The sequence below is a fragment of the Manis javanica genome, chromosome 5, assembly GCF_040802235.1.
Source record: "Manis javanica isolate MJ-LG chromosome 5, MJ_LKY, whole genome shotgun sequence".
Classification (NCBI taxonomy): Eukaryota; Metazoa; Chordata; class Mammalia; order Pholidota; family Manidae; genus Manis; species Manis javanica.
The window spans coordinates 27,790,500-27,814,242 of record NC_133160.1 but is presented as its reverse complement, the minus strand read 5'-3'; the positions used below and the strand labels follow the sequence as shown (position 1 = coordinate 27,814,242).

General features: G+C 49.5%; 2 protein-coding genes and 1 long non-coding RNA gene across 18 annotated transcripts in view; 1 reads left to right on the top strand and 2 right to left on the bottom strand.

Moving 5' to 3' along the window:
- Nucleotides 1-8,843: 8,843 nt before the first annotated feature.
- Nucleotides 8,844-22,679, top strand: PDYN (prodynorphin). Of its 3 annotated transcripts, none has more exons than XM_017680969.3 (4): nt 8,844-9,724; nt 10,933-10,991; nt 20,555-20,698; nt 21,710-22,679. In XM_017680969.3, exons 3-4 carry the CDS (start codon nt 20,570-20,572, stop codon nt 22,325-22,327), a joined length of 747 nt encoding a protein of 248 aa, XP_017536458.1. In that variant the 5' UTR covers nt 8,844-9,724; nt 10,933-10,991; nt 20,555-20,569; the 3' UTR covers nt 22,328-22,679. The 3 variants fall into 3 exon arrangements, with proteins under 3 accessions (XP_017536458.1, XP_073092937.1, XP_017536456.1); XM_073236836.1 differs by having other exon boundaries at nt 8,848-9,724; nt 10,897-10,991; nt 20,552-20,698; XM_017680967.3 differs by having other exon boundaries at nt 8,849-9,724; nt 20,552-20,698.
- Nucleotides 14,669-17,790, bottom strand: LOC140849763 (uncharacterized). Its single transcript, XR_012131947.1, has 4 exons — nt 17,685-17,790; nt 17,129-17,247; nt 16,861-17,005; nt 14,669-15,856 (listed from the first exon to the last, which is right to left on the bottom strand). It is a non-coding gene; the product is annotated as an uncharacterized lncRNA (long non-coding RNA).
- A 132-nt stretch (nt 22,680-22,811) lies between the features above and the next one.
- Nucleotides 22,812-23,743, bottom strand: part of SIRPA (signal regulatory protein alpha) — a 75,973-nt gene continuing 75,041 nt past the window's right edge. For all 14 annotated transcript variants that reach the window (XR_012131486.1, XR_012131488.1, XR_012131492.1 and 11 more), the window contains one exon: nt 22,812-23,404. The gene's annotated coding sequence lies outside the window, so the exon portion shown is untranslated. The remainder of the gene's footprint in view (nt 23,405-23,743) is intronic.

Here is a 23,743-nt window from a genome sequence, read left to right as displayed (position 1 = left end):
CAACCAGTGGGTTCCTGGGCGATAAGTCACCGCAGCCTCACTCCACTGTCTTTGTGTCCTGGGGCTGCTTCTTTACGCTCTTCTCAAGAGGGGTTGAAGTTCATTTGCTGCACTCTAAAAAGAAGAGGCTGCACTGCTTGTTCACACGTTCTGGTTATAGCAGGAAGATGAAAAGGGAGCCTGAGGTCTGTTGAGTATCAATATACTTCTCATTTGATGCCCAGCAGAGGAAGTGTTTTAAATTCATTTCATAGCGCCCCCTGCTGGTCCCCCTGCCCAACTGCAACAGATGCATGATCCAGTTTGGTGGGTGAGTGGGTGAGTGGGCGGCGCTTACAAGCCAGATGCAGAGGGAGGGGAGCCATTAGCCATACTAACATCCTTCCCTATTTTACAATGGGAAAAATGATGCCAGAAAGAAAAAATGTGATATACTCAAGATTGTGATTTACTCAAAGTCTATGTTAAGGTTAGAACCAGTTTCTCCACGGCTAGTACTTTTTCTAGGTTCTAAAGTGCCTAGCACATAGTGTCTACGATTGGTGGCGTAGCATGAAATCAGGAGATCCTGGTCTGAAATCCAAGTTTTGCTACTTAACAGCTGTCATGAAGAGACAGTTCTCTGATCCTCAGATTTCTCGTCTATAAACTAAGGGTAAAAAGACAAGGGGTAAAACAGGGTTTTGTAAAAATTCCTTCATCACATACCCATTCAAAAACTATTGAGTTACCAGCTATGTGCCAGGCATTGTGCTGGATACTTGGAATCCAACAGTGCATAGGATGTTTCAGTAACTGTTCCTTTTGAGGATGGCAGTCAAGGGAAAAACCTAGATGACATATGCCAACACATAGCAGAAATTCAACAACTGTTGAAAAAGAAAACAGTTTTCTTCTGATTCTCCTCAATTTTCAAGTATCAGGAGGCTTGGAGCCTTGCCCCAGCCGTATCAGCCTATGAATATTGATGACTTGAAGAGATTAAGTTATTTGAAGGTCAAGACCACAGATCTTTATATTCTCCAGTGTGCCTGGCCACAGGATGTGCTCAGTAAATATTTCTTTGGCTGCTTAGATGCTCCAAGTTCTGGCTCCCTTTACCTTCCCCGCTGCCAGTCAATTGCTGTCCGTGGTGCTGAAAAGCAAATTCCTGCTACTCAGCATGAGGCAGCGCAGGTGCTGAGGCAGAAAATGGAGCCCAGGGGAAGTGAGTAGAGCGGGGAAGAATGAGCCAACTTTTCACTGGCTGTTAGTGACATCTTCATTTTTTCGTATCAGGGAATCCAAAGCTGATATGTCTTTTTCCAGATGTCTCCACTTGGCATTTCTTGCTATCTGGAAACACTGGGCAGAGAGGTGTTCTCCTTGATAACCACACAGGGTAATAATCTCTACAAATGGACAAGTACTGGTAGCCCAGAGTCCTATAAAACCCTAGTAGAAAGTGTCCTTGAAAACTGGTGGACCCTCTTTGCAGCCTCTTCTGGGCAAGGAAAAGGCGTTACTAATGTCTCCCCCCAGCTGATTTCAGCCGTGTCCCAAGAATGTGGGAAGCTCTGACACATCAAATATATACACCTGCCTATGTAGATCTCCCCATGGCTAAAAATCTAGTAATTGGAAACCAGTGCGAGTTAGCAAAGTACTATTTATTCAGCCAACATTTTCTGAGTACCTACTATGCACCCAAAGACCATTCTAATGTAAGTCTCAGGTCTAGGAGCTGAGGAAAAGGAAAAGGAGCACCTATGAATGAGTCACCGGATGGAACCAGATGTCTAAATGCAAGAAACAATCTCCAGATAGTAGAAGAGGCAAAGCCACTTCCCTCTGATTCTTATCTGCTATCCAATTGGTTCTCTTGAGTGACAGGAACAACAGTGGCATAGAGTAGGCTACACCTTAGAAGCAGATGCTTCAGAAGCCTTCCCTGCTGAGGCTCAGTCCTCAGAGTGAAGTAGTGCGTGTTTCTTCCTGCCAAACAACAAAGGGGAAGGGATTCCTATTCCAGGCACCTTTGCTCAGAATTTCATTGAGTCTTCACATCAGCTCCATGAGGTGGTGGGAATCTCCTATCATCCCTATAAGGAGACTCCCAAGTCCCTGAACAAAATCTTGCCAAACAAGGAGAGGTACCTCTCCCTCACTGGTCCTAGACTGCAAAGTAATTTTATACACGCTGTCTTGAAGCTGCAGGATCTTCAGCATCTTTGAGATACTGTCAGGGTAGCATTTATCATTTTGATTAATAAGAAACTAAAACTTGGAAAAGTTAAAAAGGCGTGGAAAAGCCTGGGGTCACTGAGTGCTTGAAAAGATGAAATAGGACTCAGTCCCGAGTCCATCTGATCCTAAAGCCATTGGCAATCCTAATTGTTTTCTTGGATCTTGAGCATGAAGTTCATGTTTGACTTTTTTTAAAAAGACCAATCCTCTGGATACACAGAGCCAACTTTGATAATGGTAGCATCTGATAGTCTCAGCTTCTTCCATGGCACAATTTCCTTCTTAATCTCTTAATCCTCCCAACTTGGATGAGAATAATAGCAGTGATGAGAATAATGATAGCTAGCATTCATCAAGCACTGAGTATGTAGTGCTCTTAATCATTATACTCTGCTTTTAATCATTGTACTCAGTTGATAAAACAGCCATTACTCAGAGAGGTAAGCAACTTGCCCAGTTATTTATAGTCCAGAAATGATGGCTCAACCTCAAATCCAGGATTAAACCCCTGGATATTTCCACCGCTCCACACTGCCTTTCTCAGTGGTAAAGCAGAACAAAAGAGAACCTGTTGTGTGTCACCTCCAGAGAGGCACAGAGTGATTTAACACTGCTATGGAGCCCCGTGGGGATTTCATTTAAATGATGATCTGCACTTTGCAGTTGTCTGATACTCCCACCCACTTACTTTCCTCAAATGTGGAAACCATGTCACTCCAAGCACCCTCCCCAGCACATAAATGCTTCACTAAGGAAGCTAAACCTTTCTGTAGGGTTTTGGGGGATGTTCAGAAAGTTCCCTCTTTAAGTGTCATTATTCCAGGGACTTGTAAGGATGACTCAGAGAGGGAGAAGCTCTAATGGAAAATTAATTATTTTATCAGAGATGGGACCCAGGCTGAAGACTCAGAATTACTGATATAAGCTCTTCAACGAGGGCTATGAGGAGTTCTCAGTTGTCACCAACCAATTATTCAAAGACAAGTCAGGAACAGGGGTCCCAGCTTCCATTCCCTGCAACTTCTAACATCCCTGAATTGTGACAGAACTGTGAGGGGTGATGTGTGTGTATCGGAAGGGGAGTTTCCATGTGTGCTGCTGCTGTGTTTCCATGTGTGTGTGTATTCGGGTTTGGTCATGTTTCTATGAGTTTGCATGTGTTTGGAAGTGCTGGTGAGCACCTATGTACTTGAATGTGGTATCTGTTCGTGTCTATGTGTGTGCATCAGTGATCTATGCATGTGGTTCTGGGGTACTCGTAGGTCTCTGCCTATGTATTTCTGAGGACCTCTAGGAAGGGAGGAATCCTAGAGGTAGGCCAGGAAGGTGGAAGCAGTTAAGGGGCAGGCCTTTCGATGCTGCTGGGACATGAGAGATGAAAAAGAAATGCAGGTTAAACCACTAAAAACCTCAAAAAACTTTTCATTTTGAATGGGGGAAGATGAGCTATTATTAATAATAAAAGCAGTTTGTAAATTAATAATATGTTGTAGAACTAGTTGTACTAGGTCAATTTAGAGAACACCTGCTGTATACCCTTTTTCATATCTTAGTTTCATTCTCATCACAATTCTGTGCTACCATTATGTCCATTTCATAGAGGAGGCAACTGGGGCTCAGAAAGGTTACATATATGTATCTGCTTAGCCTTCAAAACCCAGCCTTAGCCTCCGGCTCCAGGTTGACTTCCCTCGTCAGCCAGGCTGATGTGGGTACCTCTCCTCTGTGATTTCACAGTCACCCTCTATCTCAGACTTTTCTACATGGTACTGAAATTAATTGCTTACTTTCCATCATCTCCGCCAGACTGTGATCCTCAGGTGGCAGGGATGAGTCTTCTCAGCCATGCATCTGAGTGTTTAGCAGAGAATCTGGCCTATGGCAGAGATTCTGGAAGCATTTTGTGGGATGAATAGAGAAAAGGTAGCAACTTGTCCGTTCAATAGCAGTTAGGAGATGCTGTAAGATTCATAGACTGAGATATAAAGCAATTTAATCTCCCCCTTTGGCAAAAAGAAACTCAGTTCTTATTAAGGGCTATTATTAGGAGCGAGGTACCTCATGGAGCTCCTGGAATGATGAGGAGCAGCTCTCAGATCAAGGGTCTCATTTCAGATCAAATATCTGGGATCCCTCAGTGGGTCTATCCTCCTATTGATGCCCAGGCTGCTTCTGAGGAATTTTAGAACTGGCAGCTTCTGAGAGGCAGTGTAATGAGTGAAGAGTCCTGGCTTACAAGGCAGATGGACTAGGGTTTATAGCCTGGCTCTACCACTTACTGGCTGTGCATCCTTAGGCAAGTGTCTGCACTGCTCTGAGTTTCTTTCCTTCTCTGTGAAGTAGAGTTAATGACATCTACATCATAGTCTTGTGAAGGGTTTAGAAGTGCCTAGCATCTAGCCGGAATTTGATACACAGTGGCTAGTATAACATTTCAGTGACTTGAGATTAAAGGTTTTTCTCTCTTTAATTTGGGCAAAAACATTTCCCACCACTGACTGCTTTTTCAACTAGTGGCAGAGGTCAAAAGTGGGCTCCAGATGTGAGATCAACTGGAGTTGATCCAGTTCATCAACTCAGCTGCTGGCATCTGTCTGCACATCTTGGCTAGAAGAACACAACTGCTTTTCCTCTGAATTCTCATTGCTACCCAAGAGCTCTCCTTAACTAGGAAAACAGACACCTTACTTCCAAGGTCTTTCCTGCCCACTCTATTTAAACAATTTTTAACTGTACAATTCAGCGGCATTAAGTACCTTTGTAATGTTTGCAACCATCACTGCTATCTACTTCTGGAACTTTTTCATCATCCTCAACAAAAACTCTGTACCATTTAAGCAATAACTTGCCATTTCCCCTTCCCTCTGGAAACCTCTATTCCATTTCTGTCTGTATGAATTTGCCTACTCGAGGTGCCTCATAGAAGCAACGAACGCGAAGCAGGATTAGAGAGCAGGTCCCACAGAGCAGGGGTGTGGATCTCATTCCAAGTGGATGCAAACCACCAGCATGTTTTAAACAGGGGTGTAGTACAGTCAGAGTTCACTTTTAAAAGAACCTCTATGGCTGCTAAGGAGCCAATAGTAGGTAGGGTGGAAGAGTGGGAGCAGGAGCCTGTGGGGTGGGTGCAGTTGTCTAGTAGAAAGCAGTTGACCTGGGCGAGAGAGGCCTGAACAGTGAGAAGACATCTGAGCTGGATGTGGGATGAGAGAGAGAGAGGGGTCAAGGATGACATCCTCCTCACCTGTCCCTGCACCCAGGTCCCTTCCTGAGCCACTCCCTCTGCCTGAGAGCCCTTTCCTTTCCTTTGCCTGAACAACTCCTGCTGTGGGTTAGTTCTCACACGGCTCTTCCTTTCCCTCCTCCCCTTCTTCCACCCTCCCACCAGGCTGGGCTGGGAGCCCCTCTTCTGCATTCCCACAGTACCCTAGGTCCCAGCCCAGTGCTTGCCATGCTGCTGGCCATTGCCTGTTCCTACATCTGTCCCCAGCCTGGACCATGAATGTAAAGAAGCAAAATTGGGTGTGACATATTTCACTCCCAAGCCAAGCACAGAATGGCACATTGTGACATTTCAATATGAAAGCATGAAAGACAGAGAGACTAAGCATTGCTACACTTTAAGCACAGCTTCTGGCTTCCTCAAACTGCTCCCGTGGCAGCACACACACATGGGTCCAACAGCTGGCAGGAGTCACTCCAGGTACACTGCAGCACGGAGAGTGAGCCAGGAGCCCGGACGCTGACCAGAGAGTAGGACTTGGTGCCACTGAAATCTCCCGAGTGACCCACATCAGCTGCTCCTACCTTCCCTTGCAACAGGTGACCAGGGAAAATACACAGTGCTTTGTGCCTAAGACAGAACCATTCTGGCAGGGAGAAGCTGGGAAGCAATACAGCTTATGATTGGGCATATGCCTGGAGTCCAACAGCCTGGTTTCAGGCTGCACACTGTCATTTTCTAGCTGCATGACTTTGTGGAAGTGATTTACCTTCTCCCGGCCTCTCCTACCTGTAAATTGGGGGTAGGAATTGCACCTAATTATTGAGAAAATCAAGTCTGTTAATAACTGTAAATGGTTTACAACAGGGCCTGGAATGTAGGGAGATCTTAAGAAATGCTGGTTTTATTTTGTTACTTTTCTGTCTTCTGCCAAGTTCTTGTTCCTACCTAACAGAATGATTTAAGGGCTAGATGTTTCATATATTTCCTTCTTTTTAGTCTTTGCTTTCTGCCCTCTTTAAAATCTGAATTAGAGATTCATTGTGCACGGAGGACATGCAAGGAAGGGAAGGTGATAGAGCTTTGGAATGTGTCCTAATGCCTGCAAGAAGCTAGTACTGCCCTCCTATCTTTAGATGAGCTCAGAGAGGTGAGGTATCCATCAGCTGCCACACAGCAAGTAAGCTAGAGTGTCAGGATATGAGTCCGAGTGAGCCTGCGCTGAATCCATGGTTTCCCCTCCTACATGCTGCTGCTCATGGGACCTGTGACGTGACCCTGAGCATCACTGAGCCCAGGAGAGGTGTGAGCTCTATGACGAGCTTCTCTAGAACTCAGGGAGAAAGCCATTCCTGACCTTTTCCTGCGTGTGTGGGTGTAAAAGACATTGCAGAGGGAAAGGAAAAGCAAATGAATGAACCATTGGCTCTTGAGGCTGACAATAGACTTCGGTCGGGGGGTGAAGGTTGTTAAACATTGATGGCTTAAAGCAGGATTATCCACAGCATCTCTACCCTCTGTTTTTACTTCTTTTTGTGATGAACAGTAGTCAAGAGAGGCCCCTACGCCTCTATTCTGGTGCCTGCTGACTTCCAAGAACAGGAGCCTGTACTCTTAGAGCCTTTGTCTATTCCAAGGATATTACCAAGAGCTTATAGAGGTAGAGGTGAGGAGGGGAGGTGGAGGCAAAAGGTAGAGGACAGACAGAAACCGGGCTGAGGATTTGGCCTTGGGGTGAAGAAGCTCCACCCGACTCCCAGATTCCCAGGGTGGCGGTGACCAGACTCTGCCCAAGTCCTTTGGGTGGCTAGGCAGGAAGCAGCCTGCGGTGTGGCCAAGCTCTCGTTGAACCTGGGCTACAGCCATCAGATGCTGGAGCTAGGGGGACTTCCACAAAGGCACCCAAGTCATTTGCACCTGCTGGTCAGACCCAACATGCTGCCTGGGAAGAGGGACAAGGAGGAGATGGAGGCACCACTCCGGTATCGAAGAGTCCTTTGTGAGAGGGAGGGAGGAGACCCCATCTCAAGGCTGGAGGGGGTGGCAGGGGCTGAGCTGTAGGGCCAGAGGGACTGGGTTTGGCTCCTCCTCCTTCCTGTGTTTCTGGGGCAAGCCTGAACTTCAGCTACCTTATCAGTTAAAGGATACACTGTGAAATCCACACCGCACATTTGCTTGTTGTGAGGACACAGTGACGTGGAAGTGTCTGAACCATAGCAGGTGCCCAGCAAACGGTCCCTTGCATCTTCCTCCTTGCAACGGGCCAGGTGCAGGCGGGGAACAATGCCCCAGAGAACCCTGGTGCGTCAGAGCAACAGTGATGTGATTCATTCCAAGGGCAGATGGCAGGGAGTGCTCATTGAGTGCCGGCTGCCCACGCCCTCTTTTCCAACCTCACAGGAGCCTGATGAGCTAAGCACTAATATCCCCATTTTACAGATAAGCAAACTGAAACTGAAGTTGAAAACTTGTCTAAGGTCTCCCCACTGGTGAGTGGCAGAGCTGGGACCCAAACCCACATCTTACATATAATTAGGCGCAGCCCTTTCCTACGAGGTGGAGAGGAATCCCAGAGGAGGAGGCTCCTGGCCCCCACCCCTCACCTGGGTAGATTCAAGGCTTCCTGCCCCAGAGGGGTGAAGGAATGAATGGAGACTTTGGGGTCAGATAACCTGGGATCTGGATCCTGGCTTGATGACTTTAATTGCTGCATGTTTTTGTGTAAGTTTCTCAGTTCTCAAGCCTCTTTTTCCTCATCTGGAAAATGGGGATAATATTCACCAGCTGGCCACGTTGTGAGGATGAAACCCCTCAATTTGTCTAACTGCCTGGTGCAGCCTAGGTGCCCCTGCCAGCCTTCTGAAATAATTGTGCTTCCCACCAGAAACTGCTTGACTGAATCTCCTGCTGACTGAGGAGAGAAGCATGTTCTCTTCCAAATCAAAGCTCCCCTCACCCTCCTCGCCCCCAAGGTTCTGGAAGGTATTTGTAGCCATGACAAGTGCAGCCTTCAAGCTGCTGCTGGCACCGGCCAAGGGTACACATGAGGTGGGCATGCCGCCCCATCGGGTCTGCATGCAAAGGCACATCGCAGCCCATATTTTGAGGGGGATTTCATGATACTCGTTTTGTGTTGCTGCCAGAGAAAAGTAAACTGCGGCTCCTGGCTGCCGGGGAAGGGCTCTGCTTCTGCCAGGGATGGTTGTGCCTGGCACCAACTCAGGCATGTCCCAGAGCCAACTGTCAGTTGCAGGCAAATGTATGTGCAAAAACATTCCGACACACGCATGCACCATCCCAGCACACAACACGGGCAGTGCACGCTGGAGTCCTCTGCCTCTTCCGCTTCCGATGCCTCCCCTTGCCGTGGGCCTCTCAGTGCCCGTCTGTCTCGAGGTCTGTTGTTTCTCTGTCCACGCAGGTTCTGAGTCTGTCTTCTGGGTTCCTTATCTCTCTTTCTCTGACTCTCTCTGTTTCTACCGGTGTCTCTGGGTTGCCCCGTCTCTGACACTCTTTCTGCCTGCTTTTCTGCCTCTTTCATGCTTTGTCTGTATTCTCTTCCTATCTCTTTGACATTGTCTCGTTCTCTTTCTGATTCTCTCTTAATCTTCTGTTTCACTGTTTCTTTGATTCTCTGTCTCCATCTGTTTCTATATCTGTCTGAGACTCTGTCTCTCTCTGTCTCCACATCTACCTATCTCCATCTTTCTCTGTATCTGACATGCTCTCTTTCTCTTTTCCCATATCTCTCTGTCCATCTGTCTCTCTGACTCTCTTTCTGCATCTGTCTGTCTTTCTCTAACTCTTTCTGCCTCTGTCCTTCCCTACCTCTCTCTCCTTTTTTCTGAGACACTCTACTGGAAATGCATCAAAGACTGAAGTGGCCAGATTTCAAGTGACAAACAGCACTACACCCAGAATCCACCCCCTTCCAGCACGGCTGCCTGCCTCCTCCACATCCCGTCACGAAGAGAAGCCTATTGTGTCGGGCCCAGGGAGTTGGAGTTGAAGTGCCCGGGGTCCGCGCCTCTGACTGCTCTGAGCTACTTCCCCATTGGCTCCCAGCAGCTTGTGCTCCGCACGGGCTCAGCGGCAGGGGGAGGCGGTAGTCCATAAAAGGGGGGGCGAGGCACCAGAACTGCCATTCCGAGGGGCTTCGGTGGCGCCTCCTGCCGAGCCGGAGTCAGGCAGGCCCCCGAGTCTTGGACCGGCCACCTGCCACCACCCCTCCAACCTGCTGGGCCGGAGGCTGCTCAGGGGCAAAGAAGAGCACAGGTAACATCCAGAAAGGCACTGGACTCTCTTGGTTTTATTAATTTTTCTGGGTCCTCTGGTGCTGGAGGTGGTGGCAGCTCGGGAGGGGAGATTTCAGGTTTGGGTCTGAGTATCTGGCAGAGGAGGTTGCAGTTACGGGGCCCGTTTACAAACACCAGATCAGTGCGAGGCAGACTGCCCTTTGGAATTTCCCTCTCTGTGAAGCCGTGGCTGAAGCAGGTGGGTAGCTCTCTCCTGAGAGGACCACCCCTCAGGTTCAGCTCCAGGGTCGTCTTCCCTCTGCAGTGTGCCCCCTCGTGAGCGGTTGCCCTGGACGGAAGCAGTGAGAGGCTTAGCTAAACAGGGTGATTTTAAAGGTCAGTGATTCTCATCGGACTTAGAGAACAAGGGCTTGGGGACATTAATGAGATTTGGGGCTCTGGCATTTACCACGTATCATGTACATCAATGTACAACCAAGTTCAGCCTTTTCATTCTCTTTAGATCCTGTTTAATTGCTGACAGGGTGCTGGCTTGAGGGCTTCCTCAGATGTAATTTGATGCAGAAATGAAGTTTGGGGTTTTATTGTTGGGAGAGATTGGGGAAAGAGAGTGACAGCATGCCAGGCATAGGAGGATTTTTCTTGTCAATTTTGCTTTGAAAGGACTTGTTGCCTTCATGTAAATTACAATCTGAGAAGTCCCAGTTAGGTAAGGAAGACACTCAGATGGGGAAAGGTATTTGCTCACCGATAAAGAGATCTACATTCCAAGAAAGTATCACAGAATCCCAAAGTTGGATTCTAGCGAAAAACTGGTGAGCTTCAGGGGAAAAAAAAAAAGGTTGACTAGTAAATTCTGAGACCTCATACTTTTTCCCAGGTGTCTTTTATCTATAAACTCTCCAAGCTTTACAAACATTCCTTAATTAAGCCTGCAAGCTTCCCAGGAGGAAGGAGCTCTTCAGGTTATTGTATCTGATTTCAGCTCCCCTTCCACAGACAAAAGTCTTCATTAACATCTTTCTTCCAAGGGTTGGTAAAGTATACAAGGCTTGTCTTTCTAATTTGACAGGCATTCCAGTCCAGATCCATTGCAAAACATTTCAGAATGTCAATTCTCTTCACTTTCTTGTCCACCGCCCTTCCCACCACTGCATCTTCTTTCTATTTTCCCCTCATTTCTCTCCCCAGTCCCACCCCACCTTGCCTTTTGTTCTATTTTTGCAGGTCATTTATCTCCAGGCTTTGAGATCTGCGTGGGGGAGCTGTTGCAGCAGCCCAAGCGGGTGAGTTATGCTGCCTGGGGGAGGCTGCGTTTGCTGATGGGATCCCAAGCACACTGCTCTGCCCCAGATGAGCTAGAGGTGTGATGTCCGTTGGCAGCTGGGAGTGGGATGTTACTGTGGTTCCTGGGGAGCCCAGAGCAGCAAAGAGACCCGCTCTGGGGCTGTTTGAGAAATTTGCAATCATCATAAAGCACATGGAAAGGGATTAAAACCCCTGGGAACCAGGAATTTTCCACATATTATCTAAATTTGTGTCTTATGATACTTGAGGCAATGTTGGAGTTTGAGTCCCAGGTCCCGCCATTCATTTGCTGTGTGATTTTGGGACAGTAGTTGTCCCTCTCTGAACGTTAATTCCTCGCCTGTACAATAAGGTAATAGTAACACTTCCTAAGGTGATTGTGAGACTCCTTGGGACACTATAATAGGCTTGGCATTTAGTAGGTGTTCAATAAATGCTAGAGGGACTGTTTAAGTTTTTGCTGTCCAAAGTGGCAGAGTTGCCCCCCCTCCCCACCGCCCATCTAGTATAATATCCTTGGTCATCCTACTCCATCGTGCTGTGTGCTGTGTCCAGGACATATGACCTAACGTCTAATATTTCTGTTTGTGGGGCTGGTACTCCTCTCCCCTCCCCTCTGTTTGGGGGGCCGGTACTCCTCTCCCCTCCCCACTCCATTCTCTCCCTACCAACAGAACATTTTATTTCTTCATCTGTTGCCTCAGGATCATGAAGTCCCTTCTAGATCGATCCTCCCCAATTCCCCCTCCCGCTGTCCACCTCCTTGGGTCATTCTTGCACAATTGTATTTATTAGATGTCTTCCATCATTCTAAGCAGGATCAATAGTTAGTGGTCTGATTTCAACGCATGTCTGAGACAGTACCGTCAGCTAGTTGATTTCTCTCACCCTTGTTGCCCATCTTGGCCCATAAATGTTGGTTAATCTCACTGCGTCTGACAGACAGATAAAACGATTTCACTGAGCTGGTCTTTGTGGCAGGCCGCAAGCATTTCTGAAGACACTCAGATAAGCCCGGGATCAGGCCCTGAAGATGGAGAGGTGTCCCTGGGTCCTCGGAGGTTGGAACTCATTCATCCCTCCCAGACTGGGTCCAGATGATGCTCCTGACAGGAGGGTAAATGGCCCAGATGCATGGGGCACATCCCCAGGCTCAGGAGGCACATCCCTGAGATCACCCGGCTAACCAATGGCCATAGGGGTTGGCTGCAGGCGGACTCGCCAGGGGCCAAATTCGTCCACTGGCTCCTTTACCTATTGTGGGACAGTCTGCTCAACCTGACAGGGGTTTACTGAGCAGTTATTATGTGGGTGGGTCCTGGTCCATGGGCGGGCTTAGCAACAACACTGTCCTCCAGTTTTGGGGGTCTCCCTTTGCCAGCCCACTGGAGACCCACGGGCATGGCCTTTATGTTTTCGGGTGGGATGAAATCCTGAGATCGTCTTATCTTCAGGGATGGTGCTTGTAGTACAGCATCCTCCTGAGTCCAAGTCCACTTCTTCTGCTGCCTCTCTCTCACCTTGTTCCCTGCCCTTCTCTAGTCCCTGTCCTCTGCCTCCTCTTCCTCTTCCTTGTATCTTCTCCCTCATTCCCATTCACTCTCCCCCTGTCTCCGTTTTCTTTTCCCACACGGTCTGCCATCTCTCTCTGCTTCTCTCGGTGTCTTTACTCTTTCTCTGCATAGGTAAGAGTCTCCGCCATGCTTTTTGGTCTCTCTCTGTGTCCCTGTCTCTCTGTCTCTCCTGGTCTGGCTCTCTCTTCTTGTGTCTCTTCATCTCTGTCTCTCTGGTCCACCCTCCTTTGCCTTTCTCCCCATCCCTTAAATGCATCAAATGACAAAAGTGGGGTTCCATGTGAATCCTGCTCTTAAAAAAGCTTTCTTTTAAAAATGCAGATATTGGGCCCACTGTGGCCCTGGATGCAGGCCTGTCATTCACTCTGCTCTCTGCACAGCAAATGCCCAGCAGAGGGGGGCACTCATCCTCTGTTGCGTGTTTCAGCTCTTGCTGGACTAAGTGGTGCATTCACTGCCCATCCAGAACCCGAGCCTCTCATCCACCCCTGCCAACCCCCTACAAGCTAATAACCCATCCCTTGTTAATGGCACTAAAGGCTTAGCAACAACACTGTCCTCCAGTTTTAGAGGTCTCCCTTTGCCAGCCCACTGGAGACCCATGGGCATGGACTTTATGTGTTTTCAGGTGGGATGAAATCCTGAGATCATCTTATCTTCAGGGATGTGGGTTCGGTGGGGGATCTGATGGACCTTCAACACGTACCTAACCTCAGGGGTGGTTTGTGGCGTGGGGTTGCAGCCTGACCTCAAGCCTGTTTCAGCCACATCCTTGCCTCTTGTTCTTGATCAGTCATCTCTCCTCTCTGAGACTCTGTCCCTCATCTGGAAAATGGGGCTAGTAGTGCCCAGCCTACTGGATTCTCCTCAGAGTGAACAGGTAATAATTGAGATAAAATGCACAGCAATGAACTTGGCCCCATAGCTGTGCCCCAACAGGGGACTCCATGGACTCGGAGAATTCCAACTCTGCCGTGTAGGGCTCTGGGCCTTGAGGCCACTTTGTCACTTGTCCCTCACTCTTCCCACCTGGACCTCGGCCTGTAATGACAACACCTGTCTCGTAGGGCCCATGCGGGGCTGAGGGCCTGGCACAAGCAGCAGCACAGGGCTCCTGGGCTGTCATGACGTATACTGTCAGACGGTCTTTGAAACGACGCCATTTCCTTAGTGCAAATCACCCGGGGTGTGGGAGGCCCCAGCTCCATCTCCATTTGCCTCCTGACTCATAATGTGACCTTAAACAAGTGACTTCATTTCTACCTTTTCCCATTTCCTCTTCTATCAATTAGGGATAATCATATGCAACAAAGTCCTGGAAGAGATAATTGCAGTTTTAAATCCAGCCATTATTATTCCGTACGGGCTTTTTGAATAAAAATGTTTGCTGCTCCTCTGAGCCCTCTGACTATAGTATAAGTGTGCCATCCTGGGGAGGTAAGAGGGCCAGGAGTCTCTCCTCTTTCAAGGAACTCAGGGCCCCAGTGAGGAAGGGCCTACTGTGTGCCGGCCCTTTCGGTGAAGCTGTGTCATGCAGTCCCTAGGGAGACAGGGCCGGAGGTGACACAAGCCCATGTACGGATGAGAAGACTGAGCTTGGAGACGGGAGTGCTTCCCCTCTGATTTTTCCAAGAAAATCAGCTCAAAACACTCAGGATAATTAGGATTATAAAATGGTTATAAAATTAATGAAAGTGGAGGTCAGCAAACTTTCTCTGTAAAGACCAGGTGGCCTGTATTTTTGGCACTTAGGGTCCCTGTTTCCCACCCCACTGTGCTTCTGTAGGATGAAAGCAGCCACCCACAGCATGCAAACAAACCGGAGGGGAATTGTGTTAGTCAGGGTTCTCTGGAGAAACAGGAACCATAGGATGTGTACATAGAGAGGAGGAGATTTAATATAAGGAATTGGATCGTGTGAATACGGAGGCTGGCGAGTTCAAAATTTCCTCTCACCTCCCTCCTGCCCACCAGCCAGGCTTTCCCCATGGGGCCTTCCACGCACCTGGGGTAGTGGCTGCAGAAAGGCTCCACAAACCTGCAAGCACCGAGGCCTTCTCTTTGGGAGGCCCCCTGCCCACCCGGGCCCCTCCTCAGGGAAGCTGTGCAAGCCCTCTGCTGGGGTCTGTGCTCACCAAGTGTCCTTGCTTCCCACTTCTCACACTGATGACGCCCAAGTGCCTTTTCTCCTCAGCTCATCCCAAATCGGAGATGATGCGCAGGCAGGATTATCTCAGGTGCACGACTTCCAAGAAAATCCCCCCAAAGGTGAAAATGCTCCCCACAGGACCCATCTGACATTACTCAATGATTTGTTTATCCTACAAGCCTGCAGTGGATATGGGATCCTGCAGAGGAAGGATATGGGATCACTCGGGAACATCTCAGGGCTGACGTGTCTCTATCAGAGTCACCTTTTAACCCAGAGAGATCTGGCCAGAAGCCTGACGCTCCCATTTATATGCCAGATGAACTCGGACCAGCAGTTTCTCCTCTCTCAGCCTCAGTCTTGTCCTCTGTACAACGGGTTTAAAGGTACTCACCTCAGGGCTGTAGGAAGGATTAGAACAATATGGGTAAAGTGGTGACTCACAGCCTGGCACCTAGTAACCTCTTGAGACATGGTGGCTGTTACTGGATCGATGTGACCATGAGTAAGGAGCACACAGCCCTGCCCAGCACACTGCAGGCTCTCCATGCATGGCAGTTAATTCATTCAATGACTTTTCTTTGAGTTTCCCTAGGTTCCAGGCTCTCTATTATCACCCTTTTTTTGCCCTTTTCTTTTCCCATCTCCTGTAGCCCAAGTCAGATGGAATGGAGTCTTCATTTGCTATTTAAAGCACCTACTATGTGCCAGGTACTATGCCAGATGCCCCATACATAACCTCTAATTTAATTGCTACACCAAGCCTGTGCAGCATTATTAGTGGCCCCATTTTATCACTGAGAAAACTGGGACCGAGCAAAATTAAGTAATTCTCCCAAACGGGTGATTAGCAGTGGGCTGGGATCTGAATCCACCTTACTAACCACTTGGTGGTCCTGCTTCTGGCTCAGGAAGGAGCGGAGGCTCACCTCTCCTTTCTTACCAACCATACCTTCCTACCCTGTGATGCTTCTCCAGGTTGGAAGAGTAGGCAATTCATGGATTTTAAACTCAAGAAGAGCTTCAGCACTGGACATGGGGGTAGCTGCCGGGTGGGGACAGTGGTGATGAGACTCCATGACTGTTGCCATACTGGAATGCCGGCCTGATGTCTCCAGGACTTTTTTAAAAAAAGACAAGTTGGAAATTGAGAGTTGTTAAGTGTAGAACTCCCAATTTAAAAATGTTGACAACAAATTAAAGAAAAAGAAAACCCCATGCAAGTCAAAACACCCAGGGCCCACCTGCTGAGTCCCTTCTGCAGGTGGCCAGCTTGATCCCTATCCCACCCACCTCCCCACCATCGCTCCATCAGAAGAGCATCCCGGGCGGCTGTCTGCTCAAAGTCCCTCCTGTCAGTTCTCCTTCCTGGGAAACCCACTGAGGCCTAGAGAGCCTGGTGTGGAATCTGGACAGGGGGCAGTCAGGGTGGGAGGGGCTCTGTGGGAAGACAGTGACTCAGTGGCCCAGCTCCTCCTAGAGGCAAGGAACCCGCAGCTCATGGTCACTGCCTTTAGCAAATCAGGAAGGAAGTAACTGCCTCAGGAATGACACCCTCTCCCTCTGCCCGCAGTGCCTCCCCTCCTTCTGTGTCTCCCCCTTTGTCTCTCTCCTCTCTGCCTCTTCACGTTAGTCTGGCTCCCTCTCCCTCGGCTCCCTCGCTGTCTCTGGACTGTCTGGTGGTCTCCCCCTCTCCCTCTTCTCCTGCCCCTTATCCACTGTTCCCCTGGCCCGGCCCCCTCCCTCAGAGCTCCCTTTCCTGTCTGCCCTCTTCTCCTGCCTCTTCCTCCACCCACCCCTCTCTGCAGTTTTCTGAACATTTGCTGAATTCCCTTTAGCAGGTGTGGGTTTTAGGCCACCTGCAGCCCCTTGAGGTTTCTCTGGGGGCATGAAGGTGTGACCCAGAAAAATTCCAAGGAGGCTTCTGTTCTCATTCGAGCCTGGGGGAACCATTCATTCATTCGTCAACCACTCAAACATCCTTAGTCTTCTTTCACATTAGAAAGACATGGGGGCTCTACTTTGGCCTTAGAAGGTAATACTATTTGGCCACTGCCCACCTCTCTGCTTTTTTTACCCCACCCCCCTTCCCTTGTCATCCTCAAATATCCCACACACTCTTACCTTAAAGCCTTTGCACTTATGAAGTTCCCCTGGGAGAGGACTCAGAAAATACGAGGCATTTATGTGGTAGAGCCAGCACAGGTGACTATGGGAGCTCAAAGGAGGGGCCTAATCCAGGTGGACTCCCTGAAGGAGGCAACTGAGGCTGAATTTTGAAGAACAAATAAGAGTTAGTCAGGTTAGAGGGAGAAGAGAGTGGGTGGGAAGGCTGGGAGAGGTATTCCACACAGACGGAACTCCCCGTGCAGAGGCATGGGAGGCAGGATACCTGGGGCTTCGTTGTGGATCAGGCCTGTGTCAGACAGCACACACCCAGGCTGGGTGCTGTCTATTTGCTGAGACATCTTGGGCAGATGACAGGATCTCTCTGTGCCTCCATTTCCTCCTCTATAGAATGGGGAGAATATTAGAAGGGTCTTGTGGGGTTGTTATGAGGACCCCAACATTAAGACATGGATGGGCTCAGCACAGAGCCTGGTGCACAGTGGGCACCTAGTCGATGTCAGCTGCCCCCAGTAAGAAAGCCCTTGAGTGCCTTGCTAAGGGGCTGGCGTCCTCTTAGAGGCATGGAGAGGGCATGCTGGTGAGGGATGCAGTCAGACTGGCATTTCAGGAGAGTCCTCTGGCTGCTGTGAGGAGAGTGTCTCAGAGGCAAGATTGGAGGCTGCTCTGGAGCCAGGAGGAGGCTGATGTGGACCCCTGGAGGGAGAAGCTGGAGGCTGGGCAGGAGCGGGGTGGGCGGGGCCTGGGCAAGTACATTGTGGCTAAGAAGGTGGGGTGGAGAGCCAGACTGGCTGAGCACAAATCCCAGTTTTGCTACTTACTATCTCTAGGGTCTTGGCAGGTGTTGTAACTCAGTTTCCTCATCTGTGAAGTAGGCATGACAACAGTATCCACCCTATGGAGTTGCTTATGAATATAAATGAGTTCATTCATGAGAATTGCTCAGAACACCACAAGTACTTAATAACCATCAGATCAGCTAGAATTATTATTATTAAATATAAAGCTAATGGCTGAAAGGAAGGGATGCTAGCCAGTATTTTGGCATAGGACAAAGAGATCTCAAATGGGCCCTCCTACCTTGGGAGCCAAGCTGGGCAGGAAGCCTCTGACCAGAAATTAGCTCCCCCTCCGCAGGGGGATGATTTCACTGCTAATCTTGTAACAGGTGGGCCCAGCCATCACTGATACCAGAGAAAACATGAGCTGCCTACTGTGACTCTGCACGTAAATGGCACCGCTTACTCACCTGGAACCCAAATCCGCTCAGCGGCTGATGGAGCATGACAGAAACTCAAGGGAGCAGAGAGGCGTGGGATGGACACGGGTCCACTTCCCTGCTTAGGGCAGCAGACCTTTGCCCAGCCTCAAGAGAGACCTGAGTTCTCACCTTTAATCACTGTGTCACTTCAGATTTACCACGCCTCTCTGAGCACCAGTTTTCTCATCTACAAAGTGGAGATAAAGATGCCCACCTCTCACAGCTGTCTTGTGGACTGAGAACAATATACAAGTCACAGGACCTATGAATAGGGCCCTCTGGGCTCAGAGGGGTCAGCTGTTAATGAACCAAAGTTGTTCTAGAAATTGTGGTCGTTAAGGGCACAAGTGCAGGAAGTCAAACAGAACAGCCTTGTGCCCCAGCTTCATAGCTCACTGTAGGTCATGGGCAATTCACTGAACTGGCAGTGCCCCCCCTCACTCCAGAGGAATAAGTGATGTGATTGGGCTTAGGGGGCTTAGTTCGAGGCCTGAAGCACAGTAGGGCTCCATAAGTGGTGGCTGGGATCACTGTTAGGCAGACTGGTGGGGGACCTGCCCTGTGCGGTGAGGAGGAAGACCCGGCTCTGGGCTACAGCGTGGGGACCGTGGGTGGAATCTTCTTAGCTCCCTGGAGACCTGAGCAAACAGGGCACTTTGTAGGCACAGGGAGCTTGGAGGAGGGAAAGAGGATGGCCATCCCTGTGAATAGAATTAGAGGTGTTAGGCTACAAAGACCCAGCTAGGAAGAGCATGGAGCCTCCTGCCGAGGTGGGTATCTCAGGGGAACTTCCCCTTTCCAGTTGGGAGAACTGGACAAATGCACCCCCATTTGAATGGCTTTGAGTCTAGATATTTGGCTTATAAGGAGTTAATTATGAAAGGGACAGCTTTTAGCAGACTGTGAAGCATTAATTCATCTGCCTAGCATTAATGAGTGGGCTGGCCTACTATGGGCTGGCCAGCACTGCAGGTGCCAGGATACACAGGGACCATGACAGTTAGCATCTATGCCCTTGAGGAGCTAACATTCTAAAGGGGAGGTGATAACAAGCAACAGTAACAAACAAACATCAAAATAATGAGCTGGTGAGTGCTCTGATGCAAACAAAGCAGGGCGATGTGAGAGAGACCCAGGAAGCTGCATTAAGACAAGGGACAGCAAATGTCTCCCTTGCGATATGACATTTAATTCATTTAGTTACAAGAAGAAGCAAGCCATGTGAAAATCTGAGATCAGAGTATTGCAGACAAAGGAACAGAAAGTGCAAAGGCCCTGAGGTAGGAGCAAGCTTGGCATGTTTAAGGAACACAAAGAGAGTATCTTGGAGATGAAAACAAGACACAGCTCCTGCCTTTATGGAACCAAAGTCTGAAGATGGACGTAGTTAATTACCAAATAGTGAAATATTTTAATGAAGGCACAAGTTTCTGGGATAATACAAAGGAGAACCATCCAATCCATCCTAGGAGATCAGGGAAAGCTGCATGGAGGAAGTGATATCTAATCTAGGACCTAAATGACAGATAACAGAAGAAGAGAGGTAGGGTTTTCCAGGTAGATGGAACAGCATGTGCAAAGGCCCAGAGGTGGGGTGGGGCCTGATGTATTCTCTAGGGGAATTGCAAGTAGCTGGATGTGGTTCGAACCCAGAGCTGAAGTGTATATGGATGTAATTGAGGGTGTCCCTGTCACTTAGGAGAAAGGCCAGGCTTGACCCAGCCCAATGGATCTGATCACAGAATTGATATGCTGAGAAGGGCATGACAAGGTGGGCAGGAGAGATCAGAGGAGGACAGAGGCAGGGGAGCTGGCATGGTGATGGAGGCAGGGGAGGTGGAGCTCTGGCAGGGGTACATGAAAGTGCTGGGGTGGAAAGGCAAGTTACAGAGAACTCACAAAGCAGAAAGGACTCTAGGGACAACATAGGGAGCTGGGCCCAAAAGGTGGTGATGGAAGCTCCAGAGAACTCAGAAAAGCAGAGAGCCAAGGGTCTTCTGGCATGGTGGGTAGTCAAAGTGGGTGGGTTTTGAAGTCTGACAGACCAAGGCCAAGTCCTGGCTTGTCCATTGCCAAGCTGTCTGGGCAGTCACTTCCCCTCTCTGAGCCTCAACTTCCCCATCCCATATCCAATGAAAATAGCACAACCCACCTTCAGTGCTGTCGTGTAAATTAAATGTGAACACGGAGGGAAGTTTCTAGCAGCCAGCAGGCACTCAGAGCATGGTAATTCCCTCCGTTGACCTTTGGCCTTGGGCCCCCACTGAGCCACTCTGGGTCTCTCTTTTTTTTGCCTAGAGCATGGGAATGAGGATGCTTGCCCTGCAGTGCTGCCCACAGGAACTGGCGGGATGACTTGGGAGGCTTAGGGCACCGCCCACAGAGCAGGCGATTATAGACTCATCCTCCTCCTTTCTCCCTCCCCAGCAGGAAAGCTGAGACAGAATGGCGTGGCAGGGGCTGCTGCTGGCCGCTGGCCTCCTTGTGCTTCCCTCTGCTGCAGCGGACTGTGTGTCCCAGTGCGCCCTGTGTGCTGTGAAGACCCAGCATGGGCCCAAACCCATCGACCCGCTGGTAGGCTTCAGGCAAGGCTCCTGGCTGCCCAAGTCCTGGGGCCAGTATGTGGAAGGGAACTTCTGTGTGTGGAACCCAGAGAGGGGAGGTAGCAGGCCTGGACAGCTGTGCCCCTGCCCTATAGACTCATTTCACCTACACGGGGTGTGTCCTGCCCTGTGGTCAGCCTGGGCACCGGGGGCCCCTGTTTTCCATCTCCCAACTCCCATCCCCACCCACATCTCACCACCGTGGGCTCACTCACGGCTGGGACAGACCACTGAGGTTGCCAGGGAGCCTGTTGCCTGGCAACCAGACTGTCATTCATGAGGTGATACTGACTTTGGGAGTCAGCTTTCAGGGCTTCCTTCCACCAGGCTGATGGTCCAAATCTAGTCACGTCCATGGAAGGAGCTCTTTCCACCACCCCTAAGTGTCAGGGTCCAGTTGACAGGATTCAAGCCTTTTCTCCTCCTCTGGGTCTTAGCATGTCTTGGCCCAGCCTTGCTGTCTTTGCTTTGAATGATAGCAGCTAAGCTGGCGTAGAGGTACTAGGGGTGGCGGGGACAGAACACAGGCTTTAGTCTGCCATTTTCTGGTTCCATGACCCTGGAACCCCTTCTCTGAGCCTCAGTTTCCATCACAAAATAGGAGTGATTCTATAAGATAATGATGCAAAGTATGAAATATATGATCGCAGCCACTCTTTACCGAGATGCACACAGTGGGCCAGGTGCTACCTATACACGATCTCAGGGGAGCACAGTGGTTAGGCATGAGGACTCATGGCATTGGACTGCCTGGATCCAAGTTCCAGAACTATTCAGTGTTCCCACTGTCGCCATTACTATGGTTATTGTTATCGTTATCATCGTGAGCAACGTGCTCGAATTAAAGTGGGCAGCCCAGGGCTTAGTAACAGCAGCTACTTTAGATTTCCCCGATGTTGGGCAGGGTCTCTCTGGGGCAGGGGATTGCATGTGGCTTGATGGGGGTGAGGTTATCACTGTGGGCTTTTTGGGTCTTTTGCAGATTTGCTCCCTGGAATGCCAGGCCACTCTGCTACCTGCTGAGGAGTGGGAGAGATGCCAGGGACTTCTGTCTTTTTCTGCCCCCTTTACCCTTGGGCTCAATGGCAAGGAAGACTTGGAAGAGCCCTATAGCGAGCTGGCCAAGCGCTCTGGGCCCTTCTTGAAGGAGCTTGAGAAAAACAGACTCCTTCTTAGCACCCCAGCAGAGGAGAATGCTCTGAGCAGGTGCCTGGCAGAGAAGCTCAGGGGTCTCTCTGGTAGGTTGGGGGAGGGAGCAGAGTCTGAGCTGATGGGCGCCCCCCAGCCGAAAGCTGGTGCCATGGATGTTGGGGCCCTGGATTCCGAGGAGGAGGACCCCAAGGAGCAGGTCAAACGCTATGGGGGCTTCTTGCGCAAGTACCCCAAGAGGAGCTCAGAGGTGGCTGGGGAGGGGGAGGGGGATCAGGAGGGCCACGAGGACCTGTACAAACGCTATGGGGGCTTCCTGAGGCGCATCCGTCCCAAGCTCAAGTGGGACAACCAGAAGCGTTATGGCGGTTTTCTCCGGCGCCAGTTCAAGGTGGTAACTCGGTCTCAGGAAGACCCCAATGCCTACTCTGGAGAGCTTCTTGATGTGTAACCGCCCCCCCAACATGGAGTTGAGTCAAGAGCTCCCCCTGACACCCTTCCACGTTGGAGTGTCCCCATTCATCCTCCCTTATGTCCCCTGTTCCCACGCCCAGTTCAGCCTTGTCTAAAATATATCCAAACCTAGCCTGACTTTTCTCTTCTGCCTGGGGTGCAGTGTCTGGGGCCAGTGAGGGGGAGGGATGGAGGTTCACCCCTCCAATAGGTTTAGTGTTGCCTCAGATCTTAGAGCTCTAGAACTAGTGCCAGCAGCAGCTTTTGACATCACTCCCTTCACCCCTTTCATGTGACTCCCCAGTTCCAGGAATCCAGACTGGCTTGTTCTTCCTCACGCTACCTCTATGATCACCAAACTTTATTGATCACATGCCCCTTGAAGAAGAAAAACAAGCAGAGCCCCTCCCATGCAGATATATTCATTTAGCTAGCATATACATATAATAAAAACATACAGATGGTAGAAATTTAAAACAAGATCAATAAACAAAAAGGAATCCCAACATTTATTCCCAAACCTCAAAGGATCTCCTGTGCACCCCACTTTGGACACCATGCTTTAGATAAAATGCTCAAAAACACTGCCTATTATTGGAGTAGAAATTCCTACAGAAGAGAGTTCAGTCTTCTGGAGATTAAATGTTCAATTGGTGTACTCTGAGTTCTTTTTGTTTAGGAACACACCTTTTGAAGAACTAAGTTCCTGGACCCCAGTCCATGTTACCCTGGGCAGCGCCCAAGTCCTCAAAGGAGAGGAAGGGGGTTAAAGCCCTTTTCCTAAGTGGTTAATGAGAGCAGTTCTCCCTCTGAATGCTAAAATGATTGAGGGAACGAGGCAAACCAATTTGTTCTGTGCAACAAACTCAAAATCTGGACCAGTTCCCTCAGCCCTCATTAAACTAATTAAACTGATCAGTATTACGCTCCTACCCCAGGATGAACTGAAGCTGAGTCAAGTTGATGAGGTTAAGCACAACCATGTTCTTGAGCAGCTGAGTCGGCCGCCAGAAGTCCAAGCCATCTGGCCAAACATATGCCCTGGGCACTGGGTGAGGGAATCCAGAAGCAACAGCTAGAAAGAGAAAAAGACCCTTTTCAGCCCCCTGATGATTCTTTCCTTTTAATGTCTCAAAATAAAACCAGAAAGGGGAATGAAATGATTGAGTGCTTGAGGCCAGATGAGTTCCCTTGATTCCAATAACCCAGAATCAGAGGCAGAGACCTCCCAATGCCTTGGTTTCAATCAGGTTTGCTCTGTCTCTCCCTGCTCTCTTGCTCACTCACCCCCAGGCACTATGGTTTTGTTTGTGGGTCCAGGAGGCTGGATAGGAGAAGAAATAGACATGAGTTTTCGTAGAAAACACCACTGAACACACCTCTTTATGCCCAAGCCCCACGTCTCTCAAAATGT